This window comes from Rattus rattus, chromosome 2 (assembly GCF_011064425.1).
Source record: "Rattus rattus isolate New Zealand chromosome 2, Rrattus_CSIRO_v1, whole genome shotgun sequence".
NCBI lineage: Eukaryota > Metazoa > Chordata > Mammalia > Rodentia > Muridae > Rattus > Rattus rattus.
The window spans coordinates 83996641-84022006 of NC_046155.1; the positions used below are offsets into that span (position 1 = coordinate 83996641).

Consider the following 25366-nt stretch of genomic DNA (forward strand, 5'->3'; position numbering starts at 1 on the left):
GGATTTGGTAGTTAGCCCCAAGTTGACATCTTCACCACATTGGGCAGGAGTTAAACCAGGTAGCACAAGGCTGGTATGCACAGCGCCTCATACAGGGCTCGACCTGACTTGCAGGTGTGTGAAGCACAGGTGGCCTGGGTTGGTGTTGACAAAGCCCCCTGTGGGATTCACGCTAACTTACGAGCGGTGTTACTTGCTGGGGTCTGAGTTAAGGTTTTGTAGTAGTGTATTGGCATCTCAATCCCTGCAATGGTAGATCGGAAGTGGCTTCTATTTTCTTGTTCTCCTATATTTGAATCTGCTATATCAAACATTTCTGTAAAAGCGCATGCATTACTTTATAATGAGAAACTGAATCAATAAGCACTGTTTCATGAAAGGTTGCACCACAGTCTGCAACTACACAGAGTGCATGAACTGCCCAGCTCAGATGAAAGGCACTTGCTATTTCCCTAGATGCCCCACGGGTAGCAATTCATTCTCCTTTGCCTTTTTGGGATAAGGGTCCTTTGTCCTGATTTATTCTCAGCCTCCGATTCATAAATACATGGGTCTGCCCACGGCAAGGCACAATAGCTCCATCACAATAAAAAATGAGGGAGAAAAGTCGAAGGATTCTGGGCCTGAGGCAACTAGATGGTTTGCTTCATTCCAAAGCAAGTATGAGAAGAAAGTTTCAACAACCCTAAATAAATCGGGAGTGTCTTTTGGAATTTCCTCTAAGACCATTTATATTATAGGTTCTAGGAGGCTCATGAGGAAGCTGGAAGGACAGTTGCTACCCAAGCTTTGGGACACGGTGCTGTACACTGGATAGATCATCAGTGGTTCCAAGATCAATATTCTTCCCACGAACTAGACAGGGGGTAAGACACTCACTGACATTGATACTAGGTGGTACAGCATATGGGATGGGCCTGTTGATGAACTCCCTTAGGTTTGGGAGAGAGGTGGGGGTGTCAGGACTCTCTGACTCCAGAGAGAATAGCTCGTTTGGTAAAAGTGCTTGCAATGTAAGTGTGAAGATCTGAGCTTGGGTCCCCAGTACCCACATAAAAAGCAAGAACTGAGGCATGTGTCTGTATTGCCAGCACTGGGGAGGTAGAGAGAGGAGGAGCCCTGCGTTTGCTGACCAGTCTTGCTGAATTAGTGTCAAGTTTAGTGAGAGACTCTATCTAAATCACACACATGCACACACACACGCACACACGCGTGTATAGTGGGCTGCAAAGGAGGTTGGGCAGTAAGGGCAAAGAAGATGCTCTTGTAGATGATGCTAGTTCAGTTCCCAATAGCCAGAATGGGTAGCTCAGAATTGCTTGTAACTCCAGCTCCAGGACACCCGATGCCTTCTTCTGGCCTCCATGGCTATCCATACTCTCATACACATACCTCCATACCCAACAAAGACATATGTGCATACACATACATGCACTTTAAAATGAATAGGAAAGACAGTGAGGTGGCAAGCAGTGGAGAAGGGCGCCTGACATTGGTCTGTGGTCATGTAACTCCACAGTTACATGAATGTGTCCACATGCATACTCCATAACACACGCCAGCTTCTGATAGGGTGGGACTCGAAGGCCCTAATGATTTGAAAAGCTAGACCATGCAGTGATGGGACAGTAAATAAAGAGTCACAATGAAACAGCAATGAGAGGGGCAGCTAACCAGTTCCTATCTCAACCACAACACTCACCACTAACCATTGGGATAGCTCAATGAGGGTCACTCGGGTACCAGAATCATGTGCAAGCTACTGAACACTCAAATGAGGATGATACTACACTGGAGAAGTGGCTGTGAGTACTTTCTTTTCATCTTCTATGTGAAGAAACTGAGGGTCCGAGGATCTGACTTTGCCCAAGGTTAGATAGAATGGTGCACATCTGTGATCTTAGCGTGTGGAAGCTGAGGCTGGAGGATCACCATGAGCTTAGGGTCAGTCTGGGTGACAGTACAATACTGTTTGCAAAAAAGAAAAGCCAGGGAAGACAGGCCAATGGGAAAGAAAGAAAGAAAGAAAGAAAGAAAGAAAGAAAGAAAGAAAGAAAGAAAGAAAGAAAGAAAGAAAGAAAGTAGATGGGTAGGTATGTAGGTAGAGTACCTGTAAGTAGCATAAACAATGACTGTGATTAAGGCCAGCATCACAGCTTGTGTTTGGAGAATAAAGGTAAGATAGCAAGCAAAGTGCTAGCATAGAGGAGAAAGACTCATGTGATCAGGAGGAGCAGGGAGAGGAGAGCATGACATTACCATCTTGCTCTGCCTGGGACCCAGCTCAGCACCCAGCTCACCTGCAGCTGTTCTCCCCATCCGTGTGTAGCGACGACTCAGCCCTTCGAAGACCCAGGCGGATGAAGGAATGGTACATGGTGAGGGCCACATCGCTGAGGCTCTGGATGCCATCTGGTTCGTCATAGACATTCTCCCAGTAAGAGCGGAGGCCCGGGGTGCCCGCAGGATAGTTGCCGTACAGGTAAGAGTCCAACTGCCCAATGATTTCCTGGTTCACTATGGCTTCGAACTTTCGGGCAAAGAAGGTGGGCCGGGCCGTCTGCTGCGCTCAGGAGAGAAAAAAACCCTAAGTTTTATTATCAAGCAGTAGGGGCTATCTTCATCCTATATCCTACAAGGAGAGGCAAGCCACTGCAGTAAACCTGGCAGCTTCAAACTCCAGCCCTGGGACTCCATGACCTGTTTTTAACTTTATCCTCTATAAAATGGGTCACACAGAGAGTGGATGACGTTAGTATCTGTAAGGCATCAAAGCGTGGTGGGCATTTCGGAAGCACCACTCAAATGACCCTGAAATAAATGAACCGTGGGTGTTCAGTGCTAGCGTTGGCTCCCAGCTTTTTAGTGAAGGTCACAGAGGAGCATCCCAGGATGGATGTATTTTACTTGGCTGGGAGAGTGCTTTAAAATCAAATTCACTGGCAATGTTTACAAAGTGGAAGATTCACGGAAACATTTCTGGCTTCCTTTTAAATAGTGGCTGTTGTGGGAAACCAGGGCCACATTCTGAGGTGGCAATGGTAGGTAAACAGGAATGGCAGTCCATCTGTTTGGACAAAACATGGGCTCTTCTTCCTGCCATTGCCCTAGTGTCTCCTAGCATCTTAGCTGATTTGTGGGCTCACAAGGGACACTCCAGGGGGTGACACTCTCCAGGAGCTGGGAGTACAACATTCTGCACTTGTAGCTTTCCAAGTGACTCCAAAGAAAAACCCAGTCACTCACATGCTGGACTCCACCTTGTCTATGATCTTTCCCTTCTTTTATTCTAACATTTTCCTTTGTCTCAGTTAACCTGGAATTTCAGGACTGTTAGACAACCATTTTACAATAGAAATAAAAAATTCCCTTCAACCAGCAGCTGTTTTCTTAGCACCAGTGAGACTCCACACACCCTGTCCCAGGGTGAGGATCGGCTGGACCATGGTGTGAGCAAGACTTCCAACATGCAAACCCATAGCCCTTGCCTTTTCTCCAGTCGGTCAACAACTCTGGGGGTGATGTTCAGAAATGTAAATCCCAAAGGAAGCTCCCGGTGGATTTTGTTTGCTGTGTGAAATGAGAACTCGTGGAAATGGGTCCAGAGAGAGAGAGAAAAGAATTTGTCCACAGATAGATAGCAAATCAGTGGCAGATCCAGGGTGAAGACTTAGGGTTGAAAGTCAAAAGACAATATATGTTGACTAAGGGAGACAGCTCAGCTAGGGAAATGTTTGCTCTGTAAGCATGAGGGCCTGAGTTGAATTTCTGGACCCATGTAAAAGTGCTGGACAAGTGATGTGTGCCTGTAATCCCAGGGCTGTAGAGGTAGAGACGGGTAGATCCTTGGGGCTTGCTGGCCAGCCAGCTTAGCCAAATCTGGGAATTCTGGGTTTCCGGAGAGACGCTGCTTCATTGAGAGTACTGTTAACAAAATACCTCCTCTAGGGAGACTTAAATCATATCTACTTCCTCTTCATAAGACCTCAATGTCAAATCCAAGTTCAGTTAAAGCAGTGCTCACCCCAGGGAACCATTGGTTTATTAGGCTTACTTACAGAGCATGGGTGAGGGGTTATAGGCAGGGGCACGGATGACCACAGAGCATCTAGAAGGTCTGCACCAAGCAGAGATGATGGCTCCATAGCTGCACAGATGGAGCCTCTTCCTGTTAAACTTCCCTAGCCTGAAAACTCTATCCCGTTCCTGAGAAGCCTGGGCCATAAGCAATTAGGATAAGACAGCAGGCTAGATAGTCAGGTGAGAGTTCAATTACACCGCTGACTCCTCCTGTGCAGTCCTGTCAACAGTTCACAGGCCACACCACCCTGGACATTTGCAAGTAGTCCTAGCTGATCTCATGAAGATGGAGGACTGAGTTCTCCAGCAGACTGTCCAGAGAAATAATAGATGAAGCTGGTCTCTACACACACACACACACACACACACACACACACACACACACACACACACACAAACACACACACACACACACACACACACACACACGACCCGCACACACAAGCACACTTGGGCATTCATGCACACAATGCACAGATTAAAAAATAACTAAAGTGCGAGGCACCTGCCATCTGTAAGCATCATGCTACTTCTAAGGCTTCACAAACATCTTCAGCAAAGAGCCAAACAGTAAATATGTAAAGCACTGAAACTTCTCAACTCTGAAGCAAGGCTATATCCAGAGGCAAAATAGTAAATGAGCTATGGTGGCCGCGTTCCAACAGAGCTTCATTTATAACAGTAGGCTGGGCTTACTCTGGTCAGGGAGCTGTGGTGTGCTGACCCATGGCCCAGGACTGTACAGAGATAAAGCCCAGTTCTGTCCCTTGAGGAGCTCACTCTGGCCAACTGTTGCTACAGATCAGACACCATAGGCCCCACTGAGGACTAAGAGTTGCAGCACTGACACCAATTGCACAGAGAATAACAAAGGGCATCAGGCATCTCAACACCTAAGCCTCTGGTGGCTCTGCCAGGCAGGGTTGTCACTCCCCCTCTGCAGACAAGGACATTTATCTCACAGAGAAAATCAACACTCAGGAAATGCTCACAGCCTAACACTTGCACCAAATCCCACAGCTCCAAACCCTAAGCTCTTCCAAACACGTCCCTCTAGGATAGATTAGTGAGTGAGCAGGAAGCCCTTCAGAGAGAAACATCCTGGAGTCCTGCGGAACACTCCCTCCCCTTCACTTCCTGAGCCCTGGGGTGTCTGTCTGGAGAGTGGTTGGACAGCAATAGGCAGTCAGTCCCCTTGAGTCTGTGGCCTCTGCTACTTCCTAGGAGTGCACGTCTTTAGGCATGTTGTCCCGCTGCTCCAATCTCAATTTCCTTGTCATTGAAATGGGTGCAGGCATGAATTACTTGCATGTGTTGCTGTTAAGGGATATACCATTGACGCTTAATTTGGCTATTGGGCTCCCTATTGACCTACAGAAAAATTGTCATTTTTCTACGGTCAGATAATCTGCCTCATTGGCAAGATGGCATCTACATCCTCCATCTGCTATTCTCTGACCACGGAATAATCTTCTAGAAGTGTATACTACTTTTTGAAGAATTTATTTATTTATTTTGTGTGTGTGTGTGTGTGTGTGTGTGTGTGTGTGTGTGTGTGTGTGTGAATGCCACATGCATGTGAGTTCCCAAAGAGGCCAGAATAGGGTTTTGGATCCCCTGAAGCTCAAGTTCCAACTGAAGTGAGCCATGTGACATAGTGTTGAGAACCCAACTTGGCTCCTCCAGAAGAGCAGGAAGTACTCTCAATGGCTAAGCCATCTCTCAGCCCCAAGGGTATGCGATTATTTTTATCACTCTCTTCCTCAGAGTTCATTGGAAAAAGAACTTCTATTCTTTTTGCTTTTTCAGCCTCGTGAGTCTAGATGTTGAAGGGTAGCCTTGATCTTTACGTACTGCAAAGGAAAGCTGTGCGCATACAATTTACTAAGTTAGCTGGGCTTCATTGGAGACCATGATGTCCCCCAGGGTGTTGGGGCTGGCATACAGATGATATATCTAGGAACACCCTGAGGGGAGCAACACCCCACAAGAATCAGCATACCAAGGCTCTGGGCTGCTGTCTCTTAGTGCTGAAGGTCTGCAGCAGCGGCAGGGATCTCCCTAGACAGAGGCATGGGTCACTTTTCTTCTTTTAGATAGATGAGCCATTCCTCCTTCTTTGTGCATTCTTTCTGCATGAATGGAGAGGCTCAAACCACCCAAGTCCATGCTTAAGTTAACATGGGTCTGAGGGTCTCCTGGTAGCTCTCAGCGCACTACCAAATATAGGCAGATGAAGACGGTAAGTGGAGACGTTGGGAGTATAGATGACAACATAAAAATGGCTGCTTATTGTGTGTCCAGACAAGCACAGAACTAGTGGAAACTAATGGTAAAATTCCCACATACCCATCTGCCATCTGTCCTTAGCCCCACCATATTCCTTAGCTTCATGGCCACAGGAAAGTGATTTGAATCTCTTTGTGGGTTCAGTTTCCCCACCTATAGAGCAGATGATGTCCAACCTAGCAAAGCCAATGATCAAAGAGACTCAGGCCCATGGCTGGTAAAGGGTAAATCTGACAGGGCAGAATGGAGACCTACACAGTCCCTGCTTGATGCTGACTTGTAGCTGTGGAGGACGCTAAGGCTCTGTCTTGCACAAGCCTCCTGGTAATGGAGATGCTGCATGTGTTTGGCAATGTTCCATGGGACCTGGTTAAGAGACCTAAAGCTCTATAAAGGCAATTTTGACTCTATGCCGCCACAGCGAGGATGTCTTGTGACGTCATCAGCTGGGGATGCTGCTCTTGACATCTTTCTGAGAAGCAGAATGTCATCTCCATGTGATGGCTATAGTAACCCCCACCCGATCTGATTAAACATTTTATGGGATTTTATTCCGATTCTGTTAGAAAAAAGGCAGAAACTCAGAGCTCTGTCCCTTCCAGTCACCACACTGTCTTAGGACAGCATATAGAATGAGAAGAGATTCCATCTAGAGCAGAACCTGGGGACCAAGACACGCTCAAGGCTTGTGGAAAGCAAGTGAACATTTCCTTTCTGCTATCTCCACACTGTTCAGAACAATGCAGGCTATTAAGAGATATTACCTAGTGTTACTCCTTCAAGTGTATAGAACATGGTAGTCTCCCAACCTGGATACTCCTCAGTGTATTCCAAACTACACTTTGGAAATACAGCAATATTCTAGACTTTGCTGGAGGCCAGTGGTTTCCAAGAACAGGCAAGATTGAACCTAGGTCACATTTTAGGGATGCTGTTGAGTACCTTTGACAGTTGATGGGTGCAGCCACCATCTTGTGGATGGAGACCACAGAGGATGGTCCCCACCAGCACAGTGATGCAGTTACAATGCCAAGAGTGCTGGAATAAAAAAAAATGCCTCAAGATATTCAAGCACACGCCCAGAAAAATGTTTTTAATAAATATTCCAGGGGATTATGACTGAGAGGCAAAGTAGAGATGCTGAGAATGGCATTGGAAATGGGTGACAAGTTACATCAGTTACATCATCATCTTCTATTGAGTGTGTGCACAACCATGAGTCTCTCTCTCTCTCTCTCTCTCTCTCTCTCTCTCTCTCTCTCTCTCTGTGTGTGTGTGTGTGTGTGTGTGTAGTGTTTTTCTGCATGTGCATGTATGTATGCAGGTGTAAACCCCTGTGCGTGTGTATATGGAACTTGGACGAGGATGTTGAGCATCTCTCCTATCCCCGCTAGGGCTCCCTGCCTTGAGACAGATGTTTCACTGAACCTGATACTCACCATTTCCACTGGCCACCACAACTCATGACTCTTCCTGTTTTCTCTATTCCCTCAGCACTGTGGTTAAAGACATATAACCATTCAAGGCTTCTGTCATGGGTGCTGTGAATCCAATGGCAGGTCCTTGTGCTTGTGGTACAGCTCTCACTCTTCCCCACTGAGTCATCTCTTTAGTCTGAGGTGTATGATCATGTACAAAGTTTTGGAACCTTCTGAACCTCATTTTCTTTATCACTGAGATGGAGAATCATAGTAACAGCAACATACATATGGCAGGGCTATTGGGGGATATAATGAGCCTATCTGGGGAGGATGGTTCAGCCACTCATTATGGGATATATGCTTGCTAACTCTGGTTATAGCTAGATTGGGCAGTGAGTAGAGGATGGCCCATAGGTCTGGTCTTAAAGGCTTGCAATGGCCTTCTGGGAAGGTGCGGTGGGACAAGCAGGCTCACCTGGAAGCGATGGAAGTCCTGAGGCTTGAAGTCATTGGGAGAGCAGCCACACCAGTCCACAATATGCTTGTACTGGCACTTGCAGCCCAGCTTGCGGTTCCAATTGGTGATGCGCAGGTTGTTATCCACCATGGTGTCGCAGTGGGGGCTGTTCTCCAGGACCGTGTGGAAAAAGGACTGCAGGGGAGAGAAAAGTTACTGAGAACCCAGTGACACAACCAAGTATGTTGGATCGGCATGTCCTTCCTGAGGACCATCAACTTCAAAGAGCTCTCCAGGACACCAGTGTTAGTTCTCTCAGAAGGTATACAGTGTCAGCCTCCAGGTCAGTCCATCTCAGGGTAAGATGTCTGTTTAATCTTCACTGACTAATTCTACCTGCAAATATATTGCCTTGAACATCCCTTCACTGTGTCTGGAATCTGATATGAAGATATCTTCTCATTATCACCCTGGACATCTGCTGTCTGTTTAATCAATAGGAAGAGTTTCTGAGGATGTGTCAATACATGGGGACCAGGGACAAACATGGGGGACAGCTTCACAAGAAACTATGGGCTGCAAGGGCTCAGGTCAGGTTTGAAATGGATTTGTAACAATGTCTAATGAGCTGGGATTTCACTTCTGGATGAGGAAGGCCAGACTCATGGGTTCATCCTTACAGTGCAACTATGGTGCAGGGAAGGGTGGGATGACAAACCAAGGCCCATCACTTTCACTCTGACACAAGAAGAGGTGGGTGGGAGAGATGTTGCTGTTGGTAGAGCCCCACTGCTCTAAGGAAGTGTGGTTAGAACTGGAGTTAGGTAAGTGCTTGCTGTCCTTTTTCAGAAGCCATTGAGCTCACAGCCAGGTTAAATGAGGTATTGAGGGGTTGTTTTCCTGTCCATGGTACTGAACCTGGAGCCCATATAACACAAGGTGGGCAGCATGCTTTCTGTGGTAATGAACCAGGACCCACAGTTATTTTCTAATTGTAGGACCCTTGGCCAATTCTTCCAAAGACTCTCAGAGAAAGGTAATGTGGGGAGGAAAAGAGACAGGAAGGAGACACATTGTTTGGAGAGCCACTGAGATGCTAAGAGAAAGAAGGGAAAGAGATTTCTGTTTCAACACTATTTTATAACAATCTCTGCCAACCAGAGAATACATTTTCTTCTGGGCTCTGGTCCCCCAGGGAAGCTGTTGGTGGATATGTATCTGACTGTCACATTTATAGACACAGCCTTTAGATTCCTTCTAAGCCCTGGAGTTGCCTAGGAAAGAAGAAGCAGGCAGACACAGCACAATGGAGGAAGAGGGTCTGACTGAGACCCTAGGGACTGGTGCAGAGGCAGGGGTGGGGAAGTGAGTGTACTCAGAGCATTGGGTACCAGTGGCATAGCTGGAATACTGCTGAGAACTACTGAACTCCTGGAGACTCTCTTCTAAATGGGTGGATGGGCAGAATGAAGCACCACCTGCCACTCAAAGCCACTCACTTGCCTTCCTGTGATGCTAATGACATTGGCAGGGGACCTGGATTTAAACTTGAATTGTCTACAAGCCCACAGAGGCACCTCTCTTCCATCAAGCAGCGGGGAAAAGTACCCAATTACCAATTGCCCTGTGTCCTTTATAACGATGCAGAAATTCCCTGCAAGATAATGGATGAGGAGGTTATCAGAATGGAGAGAAAAGGTGATTTTCGCTGAAATGGGATTAAAAGCTGATGACTTAACATGCGCACAGAATAGTAAAATCTGGCTCTGGGAGGCTGGGCTTCTCACAGTGAGGTGTGTGGACAGCTAACCCTCTCGGAAGCTGGCCCCCCGGTCTGATGATACATGGGAACCATCCACAGAGATGCATGATCTCTTCCAGGCTGCGTGAGCAGAGCTTGAGGCCCCAGCAGGGGTGAAGCAGAGAACCACACATGAGCAATGCCACAGGCTCTGTGAAAACAGAACAAACACTGTGGTTTTCCTGAGGTTAGAAAGTCAGAATAAAACTGGGCTGGAGGTCAGGAAGGTGAAGCTAGAAGCTAGAAACTCAGATCTGAGAGAAGGTGGCGTCTAGCGTGTGGCCATCAGCAAATCAGGATGTGACAGGCTGTTTTAGAATAGTCTGGAGACTTCTGCAATGGGGGCTGCACCTTGATGTCACAGAGGACTCAGGGGCCTGCCCAATATGCTCCACAGGAAGGGCTGAGCCATGATGGCTGGCAATGAAGAGGTCGGTGAAGGAAATCCCATTTGACTGTCTCTGGGCAATTTTGGATTAGGAGAGAGAGAGAGAGAGAGAGAGAGAGAGAGAGAGAGAGAGAGAGAGAGAGAGAGAGAGAGAGAGAGAGTTAGTTTGCAATGAAGACAGCACTATCAGGGATTGACAGGAGTGACAGAACTGTATTCAAATGAGAAGAGGGATTACCGGTGCTGAAAATGGTTATTGCTTTACTGCATGATTGATTACGGGGAGATGATGTGATGTAGCTGTGTCCTGCAACTGTTAGCATGCACTGCACAATTCCAGAGAGTGCCATCAACAGTCAGAGGGTCTGCAATTGTAACGCTTTTTTTCCCCCTGCTGCTGCAAATAGCGGTAATATCTTTTTCTAGAAAAATCAGAATATTGGATTTTTTCTATTAAAAATAGGGCCTGAATGACTCAGTTTATTTTTTTTTCTGTACTTTGCACACACAGAGACCATGCAGTATGAGGGTAGCATCCTTGTCACTATACGTGTATCACCGTTCTCGCTATGAGGTCAAGGTCTGCAGGGATCTTCAGCACTGTGGTGGTTTGGAGGACAGTCAGTGGGGCCAGGGTTACATGGCCAAGCGTTCACTCTCTTCTAAGGCTATACCTAGCTCCTCTCTGCTCTCCCGCCCTGGAACTCACCTCAGCAGGGAGGAGGGTATAAGAGTAGAACTGCTTCATCTTGGTCACCAGGTCATCTGTGGAGAATGCCACATACTCTACAAACTTCCGGTTTAGCAGGAACCAATCAGAGCCGCCATCGACAGCAATGCCCTCTGGGATTCGCCGGTCCCCCAGGCGCCACATGTGTGTATCACACTCCAGGAAGAGACGGTCCAGACCCTGCTTCCGGATGAACCTGGGTGAAACAAGTTGGCCTTGAGGAACTGGGTAATAGCGGTGTTCTTGGAATCTAAAGACAATATCCTGGTAGCTACCACATTTACTGAGCACTTCCTGTGTGCTCATCTGAGCTGGGGATTTCATGCAGAGTCGACCTCTTGTTTCTCCTAAGTGAGGCATAGCATAGCACCTATGGGGAAGACATCACTATTGCTCTATTGGATAGAAGAACCACTGAGCCTAGACAGCCTCATGCAGCTACACAGCAACTTCAGTCTTGCTTCCACTTCTCTAAAAATCTCTCTCAATGGCCGTTTGGTGGCTGAGGGGTAGTTTGATGAATGAATGCAGATCAAAGGTCCTCATCTTAGGATAGTACTATGAAATTCCTTCACACACACACACACACACACACACACACACACACACACACATATCAAATTCAGATTTCTGGATGCCTACTTGTTGGGAGCCTTCTGGGATGTAAGCTCCTCATGGATGCCTAGCTAGCTCATTGCAGTAAGGGCCATCCTTCCTTCTCCTTGATCCCATGAGCATCGGGAACAGTGCTAAACACATGGTAGGCATTCAATGAAGGCTTTTGTGAATAAACTGAAAGTTCAGGGTAAAACCTTGCTTTAGCTCTGCTATAAAAACCAGAACAAAACCACGATGCCATTAGTATTAATGTACATATTTTTTTAACTTGGTACTTGAGCTGAGCATGATTGGCTAGTACCCCACCACTGAACTGCAGTCCCTGTTCATAGCTGCTTCTCAACTCACACATTATATGTGGGTTTGTGAAATATTTTGAAAAAAAATAACAAATTAGGATTTTTTGGGTATTTCATTAGCACATTAAATGACGAGATGTGGTGGCATTCTGATATGACTAATAAGTACTTTTTGTGGGATTAGAGGGTGTAGATTGTGCTTTGAGGTATCTACACCAACTATAACATGATAGGAGAGTTTATAATTCCAGTCTGTGGCTAATTCGGTGACCACTTGTGTTGGCACAGTTTAATATGTACATGATCTCAGGCTCTATTAGGTAGAAATAAATGAAAGGACCCTTTGAGGCCTTCCCACACAAACACAAAATTGATGCCCCTGAGTTTTGTAATAGAACACACACACACACACACACACACACACACACACACACACACACACACACACACACAATCTCGTTTAGGACCATGCAGGGCAGATGGGGCAGAAGTAGAATTTCTTCTGTCTCTCTCTGTGTCTCTGTCTCTCTTTGCAGCTGGGAAAATCAAAACTCCTTAGACAAGATCTAAGGAAGTGGATGTGTCAGGAGTTTGCACAGAGCATAAACAAGCTTTCTTCTTGAACTTCCAGTTCACTCACAGTGAGTTTTTATTGAACACCTACTGTGTGCTAGGCATACTTCTCGGTGCTCAGGGCATCAAGCATGGAGGAAAGGTGATCCTTATTCTAATGAGCTGTGTATCTGGAAGCCTACAGCCCAGAAGGCTCCCAAAGCAGGGATTTTTCTGCTGTTCTAGCCTTCAGAACCATGGACTGGTGCAGGGATCTGCATCTTTGAAGCTTTGATTAGCATACCTCTGTGTGAATCTTCTCCTTGTCGTGCCTACAGCAACCCTGCATCATGTCGGGCTGACCCCTTTTCCAAAGACACGCAGAGGACTCACGTGCCAGCAGAATTCACCAGAACACCCAGGTGTGCAGAAGACCTAGGTGTCCAATGTCCTGGTCTTATTCTTTTTAATGAGTTCATACAGAAAGACCCTTTCTTCCTGGGGAATGCAGTGGGAGCTATTGGTTATAGTCTTCCACAAAAGCACACTAGATTCTGAAAGGAAGCCCTGAACTTTGAAATATCAAACTCTGTCTTAACACTGGCTACTAATAATCACAAGATAAAGTCCAGTGGCTACACAGAACCATGCTAAAAACTTTAATTTCAGATAACTTATGTGAAAAATCCACAAGGAAACCATGCTATCAAAGAGATGTGTGAGGGGCCTAGCAAATTCCTCCTTCCATGCAACAGCATTTAAACTTCAAGTTACATTATGGGCTAATAGCATCTTGTAATTTTAATGTGCTGTCCGGGGTCATAATACTCAAATGCAATATTCATGTACGAGCCATCTCCACAATGAAATGCTCATGACCTTAGGGGACTGGATTCCATGCTCACTGCCATTTCAGACAGGATAGGCTGCAACTATGCACTCTGATTAGGTTGAGCAAATAAAGATAACCTATTCCTCAAGATTAGAAGAAGTTTCTCATGCCACAGGCACGACCGAGTATTTTGTTTTGTTTTGATAGACAGCGACAGCCAAGAGTCTGGGTATCAACCAGAGGAGCAGAGTCAACACTTTGAGCCAACTTGAAACATGAAGGGTGAAGCTGGACGATAACCCAATTCTAAAGACACCCCCTCTTTATAGGTGTTGGCTCCTGGCTCCTCTTCCATGAGGGCCAAGCACCAGTTTGCATCTATGGGACCAATAATGGACAGAAGAGACTAAGGATGTTCTCTCCATCCTCCTAGCTTTACTTCTCATTGCCATGGTTACTCTGGGGCATCTGGGTAACAGGTGATGCCAAAGCAACACAGGCACTGCGAAGAGTCAGGAACTGATCCTAGTTCAGCATGTCTCTATCTCAGTGACCCCACTGTAGGAGTTCCAACAGCCTCCCACATCAGTTGCCCAATGCAAGGGCTTTGCAAAGCATTTAGTATGCACTAATCACCCAAGCCAGGAGTGGGAACAGTCGTCAATAGACTCTTTCGTAAGCGACCTCCTCTCGCATTCCCAGCATCCTGAATTCTTTCCATGCTTTAGTGTTATTCACCACATCTTCTTTCTCATATGCAAGGTCCTTACTTGTCATCTGTTTCTGCTAATGAGATGTAAGTCTTGGGACGGCAGAGATGTTTGCCTTCTGGTTCTCTGCTGTAACCTCTAGAATAATGCATTCCATATTCCAGGTACTCAGCAAATGTTTACCAAGGGATGAATGGATGACAAAAAAAGGCAGGAACCACAACCATTAGACAATCAGGAAGTCACAGAAAGGACACAACCAGGCACCCACCCAATGGCTCTAACATCTGACATGCAGCAGATGGGTTAGAGGAATGGACTCTCTGAAAGGTTGAGTAATTTCAGTCAGGCTTGGAAATCTCAGCACCTGGGAAAGTGAGACAGGAGGCTTGCCTTGAACTCAGGATCAGCTTGGAGCTACACAGCAAGAACTTGCCTCAAACAGCCAAACCAAGAAAGGTTAAGTAACTTCCAAAAGTGACAGAGCTAGGGGTCTTGAACTGCTTTCTAATGCAAGCTCTTAATGTTTTTGTCATTCTTTTCTGCTTCGGCTGACTCTGAAAGGGGTAGCCATGAAGGATCTGAGTAGTTCCGCTGCCTTAAAGAGACAACATCCAAGAATGAGAGTCTCATTTTGCTTTGAAGGGAGGCTTTCTTGGGAGCCCATTCAGACTTGCACCTTCAGGGTGGGCTTCCTGAATTTCAAATAGAAGCTCTTGCATTCAGTTTTACTTCCTGGGTTCTGAGAAATGTGTGGCTTGCTTCCCAAGGATTATTTTTACATTTAATATAGAAGCAAGTCTTAGCTAAATAGGCTCCATGGGGATTTAAGGGACAGAATTCTAACAGCTGAGAAAAGTGGGGATCCTGATTAATTCAGAGGTGACCAAATGGCCCTGGGGAGAAGAAATCAGTAAAGAGGAGCTCCATGGTATCCTCAGGAGCCAAAGTGATTCCTTCATTCTTCTCATTTCTTGACTGCTTGCTTGGCATAACCTCGAGTATGGGGCTATCCCAGGACTTTCTTGTGAGTTCTAAAAGGTGTAGGCAGCCCTTTCAGGCCTACAATGTGTCTGAAGAAGCCTCAGTCATTCACTAAGATAATTAATTCTATAGCTGAGCAAAGAAAAGAGAAACGCAACCGAGACCCAGAGAGGATGGATGATGCTCCAGAGTCGTACTCATACACAAACAAACCTGCTCCACGCTGTCCCTGGCCAGCACCCAGGCATGGCCCCCTGTAGGAAAATACAAACTAGCCATTTTACTTAAATATAAAGCCAGAAGTTGAGCCGTGGTTTAGTTGGTAAAGCACTTGCTGTGTAAGAAAACGAGGACTCAAGTTCCATCTCTAGAACACATGTAAAAAGCCAAGTGTGGTGGTGAACACTTGCAACCTTATGCTCAGAGTCAGAGAAAGGGAGATCCTTGTTCTCTGTGGTCAGTCAGCCCCATCTAACCAGTGAACTCTAGCCCAGTGAGGGGTAGCCTCCTGAGAAACATCGGAGGTTGACCTCTGGCCTCCACACTCACACACACACTCACACATACACACTCACACACACACACACACACAGACACACATGCTCACACACACACACACTCACACATACTTATACACACACACACACTCACACACCACTTTTCATATTTACTCATGTGTCTTCTCATATACAAATATACAAGTAAGAATATATTGATCATGGTATTCTACAAACTCTGCAATCGGTCAACCATCTGTCATGCTCAGACATTACTACTATATGGCATAGGGGATCCCGGAAGCCAGGATCCTTGGTCTAAGTTCTATGTCTGGAGCTAATCCCATCCTCCATCAACCATGTGCTGCTTCAGTATCAGTTGGAACAGAGTGACTGCAGCAATGCCTTCCTCAAAGAGTCAGTATGACAGCGTAAGTGACACGGTAACGGGGCGAGCTTGATGCAGCACTAGACACACAGTCAGCACTCCAAACGCTTGGGGTGTTGAACTTTTCCTTCATCAAAATTGGTGTTTTTAATGTCACTGTCTCCCCCCGCCCACTGGATTTAGTAGAAAAGCATGTCAAGAGCTAAAAAAAGAAGCTCCCATGCTGAACAAGCAATGATATTTCAGCACCAAGGACAACACCCAGGGTTCAGCATTCAACCATTCAGTTCTTTGTTCATTCACTCTATTTATTCACTTTACAACGTGAGCAGGGTTCCCATTTGGAGCCCCAGTCCATGCAGTTACTTTGTGCTAACGGTTGTGATGGTGGCGATGACAGGTGTCATACCTGTCCTTCTAAGTGTCTCCACCAAATACAACTCAATACAACTCTTCCTACCATCTTATTAAGCCGGGAGTTGGCACTAGGTTCTGATATGGGCAGGCCCCAGCATCTTTGATGACCATTAGTCTCAGAGACTTGTCATGGCTAAAGGGCCTGGGAGAGTCAGGATTTTATCAGCCCTGGAGAGCATCTGTGCTATTCCAGACCCTGGTCTCTGCTGAGACATGGATTGAGAACACCATCTCTGTCCTTCTCTCCCATCTAGAGGCAGAGAACAAAGTACATACTGATGGCTACTGTTTGCCGAGTACGTGCCACAGGGTTAGAGCCCAGTATGATGTGCTCTCTCTCATGCAGTTCTTACTAGGAGAGAGAGGGGAGGGGCAGGAAAGAGAGTGTGTGTGAGCTCTCATTCAGTCTTCACTAGGAAACAGGGGTGGGAGGAGGGGAAAAGACTATTTCACATTGTCTTGAAAAGGCAGAAAGGCCCAGGGCAGACAAATGGGGGGCCATGTATGCTCATCTCTGTGCAGGAGGTGGGAGGTGTGTGTGTGGGGGGGCATAACACAAAGTTCTAAGGTGACGTGGCTCCTGAAACTCATGGGATCCCCATGAGTGTGATAAATAACTGAGTCAGGTGTAGAAATATAGGAATGTGATCTGCTTCCTCTACCAGAGATGCAATATTAATTATGTGCTCGCATTAGAGTGCTGCGTGTTAGCCAGGGGAGGGAGCCCACCCTCTGCAGAAACAAGATGGTACCGAAGGAACTCCAGACAGCAGATCTACTAGGAGGAGGCTCCTGGCCAGGCTCCCTGTGGACTCACCAACTTTAGGTTAATCAGTTACCTGTTTACACATCCAGTGGGATTTGAGCTGGAGAATTAATTTAGTGTGAGAGAAGGGAAATGCCTGGTGATGCTCAGAGTCATTCTGGTACCCAGTGTGGGAATGCTGCCTGCAGCAGGTGAGTCCAGACAGGAGGAGGAGCCGCCTGTGCTGCTTCTGAGCTGGATCCTCTCCCAGCCTTACACCTGCTGCTTCTTCCCATAGTGGGAAGACTCTGGGAGCTTTTCTGAGCGCTGGAGTCACATGTCTGACACTTCCTAGATGCCTCTCCATCATCATCCCCATTTGCTTCCTATTCAAAGCAACTGTCTCAAGAGGCTATATATTAATTTGCTTCCTTCTTTGTTTCTGCAGCATAGGAAATGGAACTCGGGGCCTTGTGTGTGTCCCTAAGCTCTCTGCCACTGAGCACCTCTCTCTCATTCACCTTTGTATTTAAATATTTTACATGTATTTATTTATTTCCCATGTGTGTGTGTGTGTGTATTTGCATGCATGGATGGATGGATTCACACATGTTTGTATGTCTGTATTACATGCTATGGTAAACATGTGGAGGCCAGAAAACAATTTGCAGAAGTTGGCTCTTTCCTTCAATAATGTGGGCATTGGGGATTGAACTCAGGTCATCAAGCTTGGGAAAAAATGCCTTTACCAAATGAGTCGCCAGCCATTTTAGAAAACAAATTAATTGTTTAAAAATTTTAATACACAAATATTATGTACTCCCCCCTCTGTGTATCTGTCTCTCTGTCTCTGTCACTCTGTTGTGTCTGCACTCTGCCCCTCCTGTGTATGTATGTGCGCGCGCGCGCGCGTGCGTGTGTGCGTGTGTGTGTGTGTGTGTGTGTGTGTGTGTGTGTGTGTGTGTGTGTGCAGGCACACGTGCCACAATATGCATGTGGAGACCAGAGTACAATTGTGTGGCACTGCTTCTCTCCTCCCACCTTTCCATCGGCTTTTGAGGACCAAACTCAGATCACCAGACCTCTGCGGCCATGTGCTATCACTCAGTCATCTCACTGGTCTCATATGACTTCTTCTTAGAGACTTTTATCTTGAGTCAAGTCTCACTAAATCTCCAAGACTGGCCTCGAACTTGCCATCTTTCTTCCTCAGTCTTCCAAGCAGCTGGTATCACAGGCCTGCACCATCATGTCTGGCTACAATTCAGTAAATTCTAGAAAATCACAGTGCTGACCTTATTCTCATCACTGTAGTTTTACAGACAAGGGAGCAGATAAACAGATAATTAGAGGGTCTCTGTGGTCCACTGTGGGAGCACAGTGAGTGCTGAGAGTGGGCAGGTGACTCCTGGCCTGGAGGGTTAACTTCTATGCTCCAGCTCAGTCAGTGACAAGCTGTTAAGACCTTGGGGGGTGGGATGAGACAAAGTGGGTCTCTAGTCCTCAGCTGTATGCTTCTCGCCAGTGGGAAAGCATCCACCAAGAGAAGTTGGAATGGGGTAACGTTATTCGAAGTGCTCAGCTTCCTGTGGTCAGTGAGCAGGTCATCCTGCTGTTACTATTATTTGCCTGCCATACACAGAGGCAAGGCTAGCCAGAGCTAAATGCTTAAGACCCACACCGGGATGTTGCAGAGATGACATTCTGATACCCACATTTCTGTCTTACCATTTGCATTATATCACATCCCAAATGCTGTGCCCTTCCTGGTGTCTGAGAAATTACATGGAGCAGAAAATACCCCACAAGAAGCTACTGTATCAGAGGAAGTTGAGTTTTCCTTTTATTTCCCTGTCCCCCACACCGAGACTCGGACAGACTGCATCTGAGCGTCCAGAGACATTTCCATTATTCAGGGCTCAGAATAAACTCCTGGGCACAGGCTTTGGCCTAGCTGACATCCCCAGGAGATGAGGATGGCTCCACATGTCAGTCACTCCACTGGGGACTTAGTTTTCTTGGATGGAAACTTGGGAAATCCGTGAGCACAGCACTCCCATTCATTTAATTACAGGAACAGTTGGGACCGATTTGGCAGCCATTAAAATACAAGTTTCTTTTATGCCTTCTCCTCACAGTGGGAGTTGAAAGTCAAAACTAGTTGCTAGAAGCTAGAGATGGGTGCAGAGGATGGGGTGGCAGTCAGGCTCTAGAGAAAACTGAGGCACCTGCAACCTATGCTGGACCCTACTGCTTGCTTTTGTTCCTCAGGTCTTTCTGCTGCTTAAGCTTTCTGCTCTTGTCTAACAAGAGTCAGTCCAGAGGCAAGCCACACCAGACTGGAATGGGCTTTGGAAACTCGCTCATTCAACTCTATTGTCTTGCAAAGGGGAGAATGCTGGAGTCCAGTGGAGCAGAGAAGTTGCCTCAGACTCACCTAGCACATTATTAGCTCAAGAAACTTATAGCTACACATGTTATCTCTACCCTAGGAGAAAAGCTACTAGTATTAATCTGCTAAATGAACATAATATAAAACTAACTACTAATGACTTATGGTCATACCCATAAGTAAATACATATCTCATCCCTTCTCCGACAAGTTTCTATTTGCAGTAGACTAACACAAAGACCCACAACTCGTCATTGTGAAGAAAATAAAAGATGCTTAAGTGCTTAGCTCTAAATGAGACCTTAATGCCTCCCCACCCATCCCAGGCTCAGGGACCAATGCTGAAGAAGGGATAGAAAGGGTAAAAGCCAGAGACAGTGGTTGACTATAGGAAAACTATAGGTGTCTTCTGGAAGCAGCAGGCAGTACAGGTGAGGTCACAGTGGCTGTGACACCATGCATAGGACCTGTGTAAGCATAAGCCAGACCATCCCAGAAAGGAGATGGAAGTTGGCTGAAGTCTTACCCCTAGCTGAGGGTACTGACAACTGACAGCTACTGGGAGAGGGAGAGGGAGAGGGAGAGGGAGAGGGAGAGGGAGAGGGAGAAGGGAGAGGGAGAAGGAGAGGGAGAGGGAGAGGGAGAGGAAGAATATGGTCCTTGGTAAGTTGACCACACTCCATTAAAAAGTCACAGGGCCAAGAATATATGGGCATCACAGATTTGTTTTGATGGATTTAATTTCTTTTTTTTAGAATTAAAGTAAAGAAAGCACAAAGTAGGGTGTGTAGGGAAGAGGGTGGATCTGGGAGGACTTGGGGGGAAAGATGGATATAATCAAACAAATTGTAATGGCTGACTTTTATGTCAACTTGATGCAAACTAGAGCCATTTGAAAGGAGGGAACCTCAGCTGAGAAAACACCTCCATACTATTAGGCTGAAGGGAAGCCTATAGGACATGTTTAAAATTAGTGATCCCAGCCCATTGTTGGTGGTTCCATCTCTGGGCTGGTGGTCTGGGTTCTAGAAGGAAGTAGGCTGAGCAAGCCATGAGGAGCAAGCAGTACCCGTCAATAGCATCTACATAGGTTCCTGCCCTTGGGTTCCTGTCCTGTTTAGTTCCTGTCCCAACTGCCTTTGATTATGAACAACGATGTGGATACATAAGCCAAATAAACTCTTTCCTTCCCAAGTTGCTTTGGTCATGGTGTTTCATCACAGCAATAGTAACTCTAAGACATACATTGCACAATAACCTCAAAGAGCTGATAAATACAAAAAGCAAGCATGCATGGAAAGAAGGAAGAAAGAGAGGAAGAAAGAGTGAGAGAAACGCACCTGGCACATTGGAACAACACAGGGCTGGCACATAGGGAGGCATGACACCCTGTGAGAATTTTGAGAATGGCCTCTTTGGATGCAGTTCGTCAGGCTTGCCCTTGAGCCTGACCCTGATTCTGTGAGACCAACATTTCTCTGTATCTCAGCTTTCTTGCTTGTAAGATAAAATCAGCTATTGAGTTGTTGATGGCCACAGCCTAAAGCTGGATAACTTAGTCAACATTGGAGAAAATGGCATCATCTTGTCTTGGTGTGGTCATTTCAGCTGCTCAATTCAGCCATACTGGAAGTCAGTGGAACTTGTTCTGCTAACACTCCTCATCCACAAGTTTGCCTGAAGTAGGCTTGTGTCACTTGCAGCAAAGGATTCTTTGTGCTACAGCATGGGTATGGGAACAAGAGCTAAGATGGCCTCATCTTTGCCATCTACTGGGTAGAGGCAATGGGAGATGGGCTGTGGGAAGCCTTGACATACAGCAAGGGGAGACGACTAACAAAGAGAAGAATTTATAGGTGATTCATGGATTCATTTATTAATCAATTAACATCAATTCATTCTATTAACAAATTAACACTAAAAAATATTGTACCTAATTCATATAAATCAAGGAGTCCCAGCTGAGGATGTAGAGGGTGACAATAGGAATCTGTGAGTAATTTTCATCTGTGATACTTGGGCTTTGGAGCTTGAGAGGCAGGTGCTAGTAACATGTTACATTGCTTTGAGTCATGTTGGAACTATCTGCCCACCACCAGTGCACCTGGATCACACTGGGTGTGTGTGTGTACATGCAAGGGATAAGATCTGGGATACATCCCTACCAGTAGCAGTTTGGTTTTATGCTTGCCGTGGCAATATCATCATCCCCATCGTCATCCTCATGGCCATCATCAGCCTCACCATCACAGGCAACATCTCATTTAACCCTACCTATATAAGACTGTTGCTTTTTCACTTTACTGGTCTCAGAGAGGTTAAGGTACACAAGCTATACAGTGCAACCCGAAACACAGGAGATCAGCATTTCAGCCTAGGAGGTGGGACCTCAAAACCCATGACTTTAATTGTGCTTCCAAGTTACTAGAGAAGCACTTAGGAAACTGTGAGCTGAGACTAAAGAGTGATCAGCCTGAAACAGCACTGCTGGGGTGGAAGTGTTTTTTGACATGTGTGGATAAACAGAATTGGTTCCTTGCCCATGATGTAAGCAGCTTGGACCAATCATACTATAGGCTATATGGAGAAGATGGGTTTTACTCTTGACCAATGGTAGAGGACTATCAATACCAGGGTCACTTTTAATAATAAACACTCCATAGAATTGCCCCTAGATGTAACTGACACACACCTCTGTTGTCAAAAACTCCTAGGTTCAAATCCTGACATTTACCAACTTGGCAACCTTAGAAGAATCCATTTGAGCCTCCCTTTCTTTCCAGAGAATAGCAATATGAATTCTTAACTCTGCATTGGATAAAGTCAATGTCATATGTAGTGAGCCAAGAAGCCCAGCAAAGTACTAGGGTCTTAGCAGGAAGATTACCCACCGGGGCCATGATTTGTATTTGTCCAGCCAGCCTCTTTACTGCTGGTGGCCTGAACATGCTATGCTAATGAATAGGGACTCACAGAGCAGTGTCAAGCTTCGAGGTCTCTTCGCAGTGGAAAAATATGATCAAGAAGGGGCCATATGCAGAATCAGCTGCTGAAATCACAGGTAAAAGAAGAACTAATGCAACCCATGCATTCTGGACGACTCCTTGAAAACTCACGGCAGGGAGCTTGGTGTTTGCCTCTGTGAGATAATGAGGTAAACTGAGTCATAAAACCTGCTAGCTCCATGAGCCATGGCAGAGATAATCCTAAACAGAGACTGTAAATTTAAATGCCAATCGTGGCCAGATCAGGAAAAGAGACAGGAACTGCCATGACCGGGGGAACACAAGATTGGATTGGATGTCAGCCATGAACAAAGTCAGACACAGGGCAGAGGACTCCAAGGCTTGTCGCAGTTAATTGGAAATCTAGATTCTCACGGAGGATGTCATGAGCCACCACTTTACCAAAACAAACAAACACACATGAAATATCAAAATGGCCAAACACAAAATATTAACAGGCCATGATGATTCCTAGAATTGCCAGAGTATGTTGTGTTCAATGCTAGAACCCAGGGGACATTCTCCTACCAGGAAAAGATGCTGTTCGTGTATGGGTATATGTCATGTGTGTGTATATGTGTTTATGCACATGTAAGTAGGTGCAGGTGTGCATACATGACATGCATGTGGAAACCAAAGGACAACTTCAGGATGTTACTAAGATGCAGTCCTCAGTCTACCTACCAACCAAGTGAGAATTAGCCATAACTACTCAGATCCAGGGACAAAGACATAAAAGGTTCTAAGTGGCTGGAGAGATGGCACTGCTCTGCTGAAGAAGCATTTGCTATGCAAGCCCAAGGATCTGAGCTCAATCTTCTAAATCCATGTGAGAGATCCTGTCTCAAACACAATGGTGGATGGTACTTTAGGAATATACTTAAGGCTATCCTCTGGCTTCCACACACATAGGTGTATGTGCCACTGTATACACATGTGCACCCTCTATTCATACATACATATACACACACAGATACATCCCCAAAATATACATAGATAGGTGTATGTGCACCTATATACACATGTGCTTCCCTCATACATATATACATGCAGGTGCATGTGCAACTATATAAATATGTGCACACCCATACCTACACACAGGTGGATGTGCTACTGTATACACATGAGCTCCTCCATACATACACATCCACAGGTACATGTGCAACTGCATACACATGTACACCTAAACACACACACACACACACACACACACACACACACACACACAACGAAAACAGGAATAAGTTCAAAATATTTCTTGGGAGAAAAGCTGCAAGTCTGAGAAGCATCTGCTTCTCTCTGTCCTCGGCTAACAAGAGGGACCCTTGAGGGAAACTTTCCCCTGGTTGTCTAAGATCAACCCTCAATGATAGCTTCCCACCTCTGTGGTATATTACCTTGCATTGTCCCGACCATGCGACTTTAGGAAATTCATATCTCGGTATCTGGAAAGAAATGCTACGAGCTGGTCATTTGTCCTGTGGAAACAAACAAAAGAAAAAGTCAGGGTTCTCTGTAGATCATGGAGGAATTGGGTTTTACTCCTGTTTTAGGAAGTCTTAGGAAGCAGATTTCACTCTGCTTTCCTGGATTTGCCTGTTCTGACCACAGCACACAGTCTGATGACGTGCCCTCTTATGAGGTCTTATCCATGGGCCTGTCACATTGCGTGAAAACAGGCTGTGTTCTAGTTTCATTCTGGCTGCAGTGTGGTTATATCCCAGAAAGGGGCAATTTCGGAGAGAAAGGTTATCGCCTTGGTTACTATCCATCAAGAGAGCTAGTGCAGCAATAGCTGGGGACCGCTGGACACACCACACCCACAGTCAAAAGCAGAGACAAGGGAATGTCATGCTTGTCCTGGCTTCTCCATTGCTATACAGGTCAGGAATCCTGCCCAGTGAACAGTGACACACACAGACACACACAGACACACACACACACACACACACACACACGGCACTGGGTCTTGCCACAACAATTAACTTCATTCTGACAATGCCTGTCCCCAGATATGACACAGGCCAGCCCAATATGAGCAATCCTTCATTAAACTGTTTTCCCAGGCGAGACTAGGTTTTGTCAAGTTCACAATTAAAGCCACAGCCTGTTTGTGCACCTGTCTCCCACATGCTCTACTCTGCAGGGAACTCTGAGGACAAGCACCGTGTCTTAAATGTTTTGGTCATGGTCAACAATAGTTATCAGTACTCAATCCAACGTCATAGATCACTTGCTGTGCCCTGGGCCATTTTTCATTCTCCATTTCTGGCCTGTTCTTGTCATTTAGGTTTTTCAAATGTCATTTCTTCAGACAGGTCTTTCCTGGCTATTCTACCAAAAGTAGCCCCTGACTCCTCCAGCCTATCTTCATCCCATCACAATGTGAACTTGACCGATTTATCACTATTTGAAAGCATTCTCTTGGTTACCTTACAATATAAGGTCCACAAGGAAAGAATCTGGTCAGATCTGCTCATTCCGGCACACAGTACGGCCAATAATAATGTTTGTTGAATGAATGAATGAATGAATGAATGAAGGAATGAATGCTGAAGGCATGCATAAGTTAGGATGAGCTGAGGTAGAACTGACTCCTTTAGTGCAGAGAGAGCGGTGAATGAACCCAATCCGAGTCCTCAAAAACCACCGGGCTGTGGATTGAGCTTTAAAAAATATGAAGCGCCACGCAAATGGATGACATCGTTCCCGGCATTGTTATCCCAAATTTATCACCATCAATCTCGGCGTTCGCAGTGCC

General features: G+C 46.0%; 1 protein-coding gene across 1 annotated transcript in view; it reads right to left on the reverse strand.

Moving 5' to 3' along the window:
* Xylt1 (xylosyltransferase 1) overlaps window positions 1–25366 on the reverse strand; it is a 286196-nt gene that overhangs the window by 18043 nt on the left and 242787 nt on the right. The window contains exons 6-9 of the mRNA XM_032892825.1: window positions 24003–24083; window positions 11146–11362; window positions 8266–8442; window positions 2301–2563 (exon numbers count right to left, since the gene is read on the reverse strand). Of these exons, the coding sequence (XP_032748716.1) occupies window positions 2301–2563; window positions 8266–8442; window positions 11146–11362; window positions 24003–24083 (738 nt within the window). The remainder of the gene's footprint in view (window positions 1–2300; window positions 2564–8265; window positions 8443–11145; window positions 11363–24002; window positions 24084–25366) is intronic.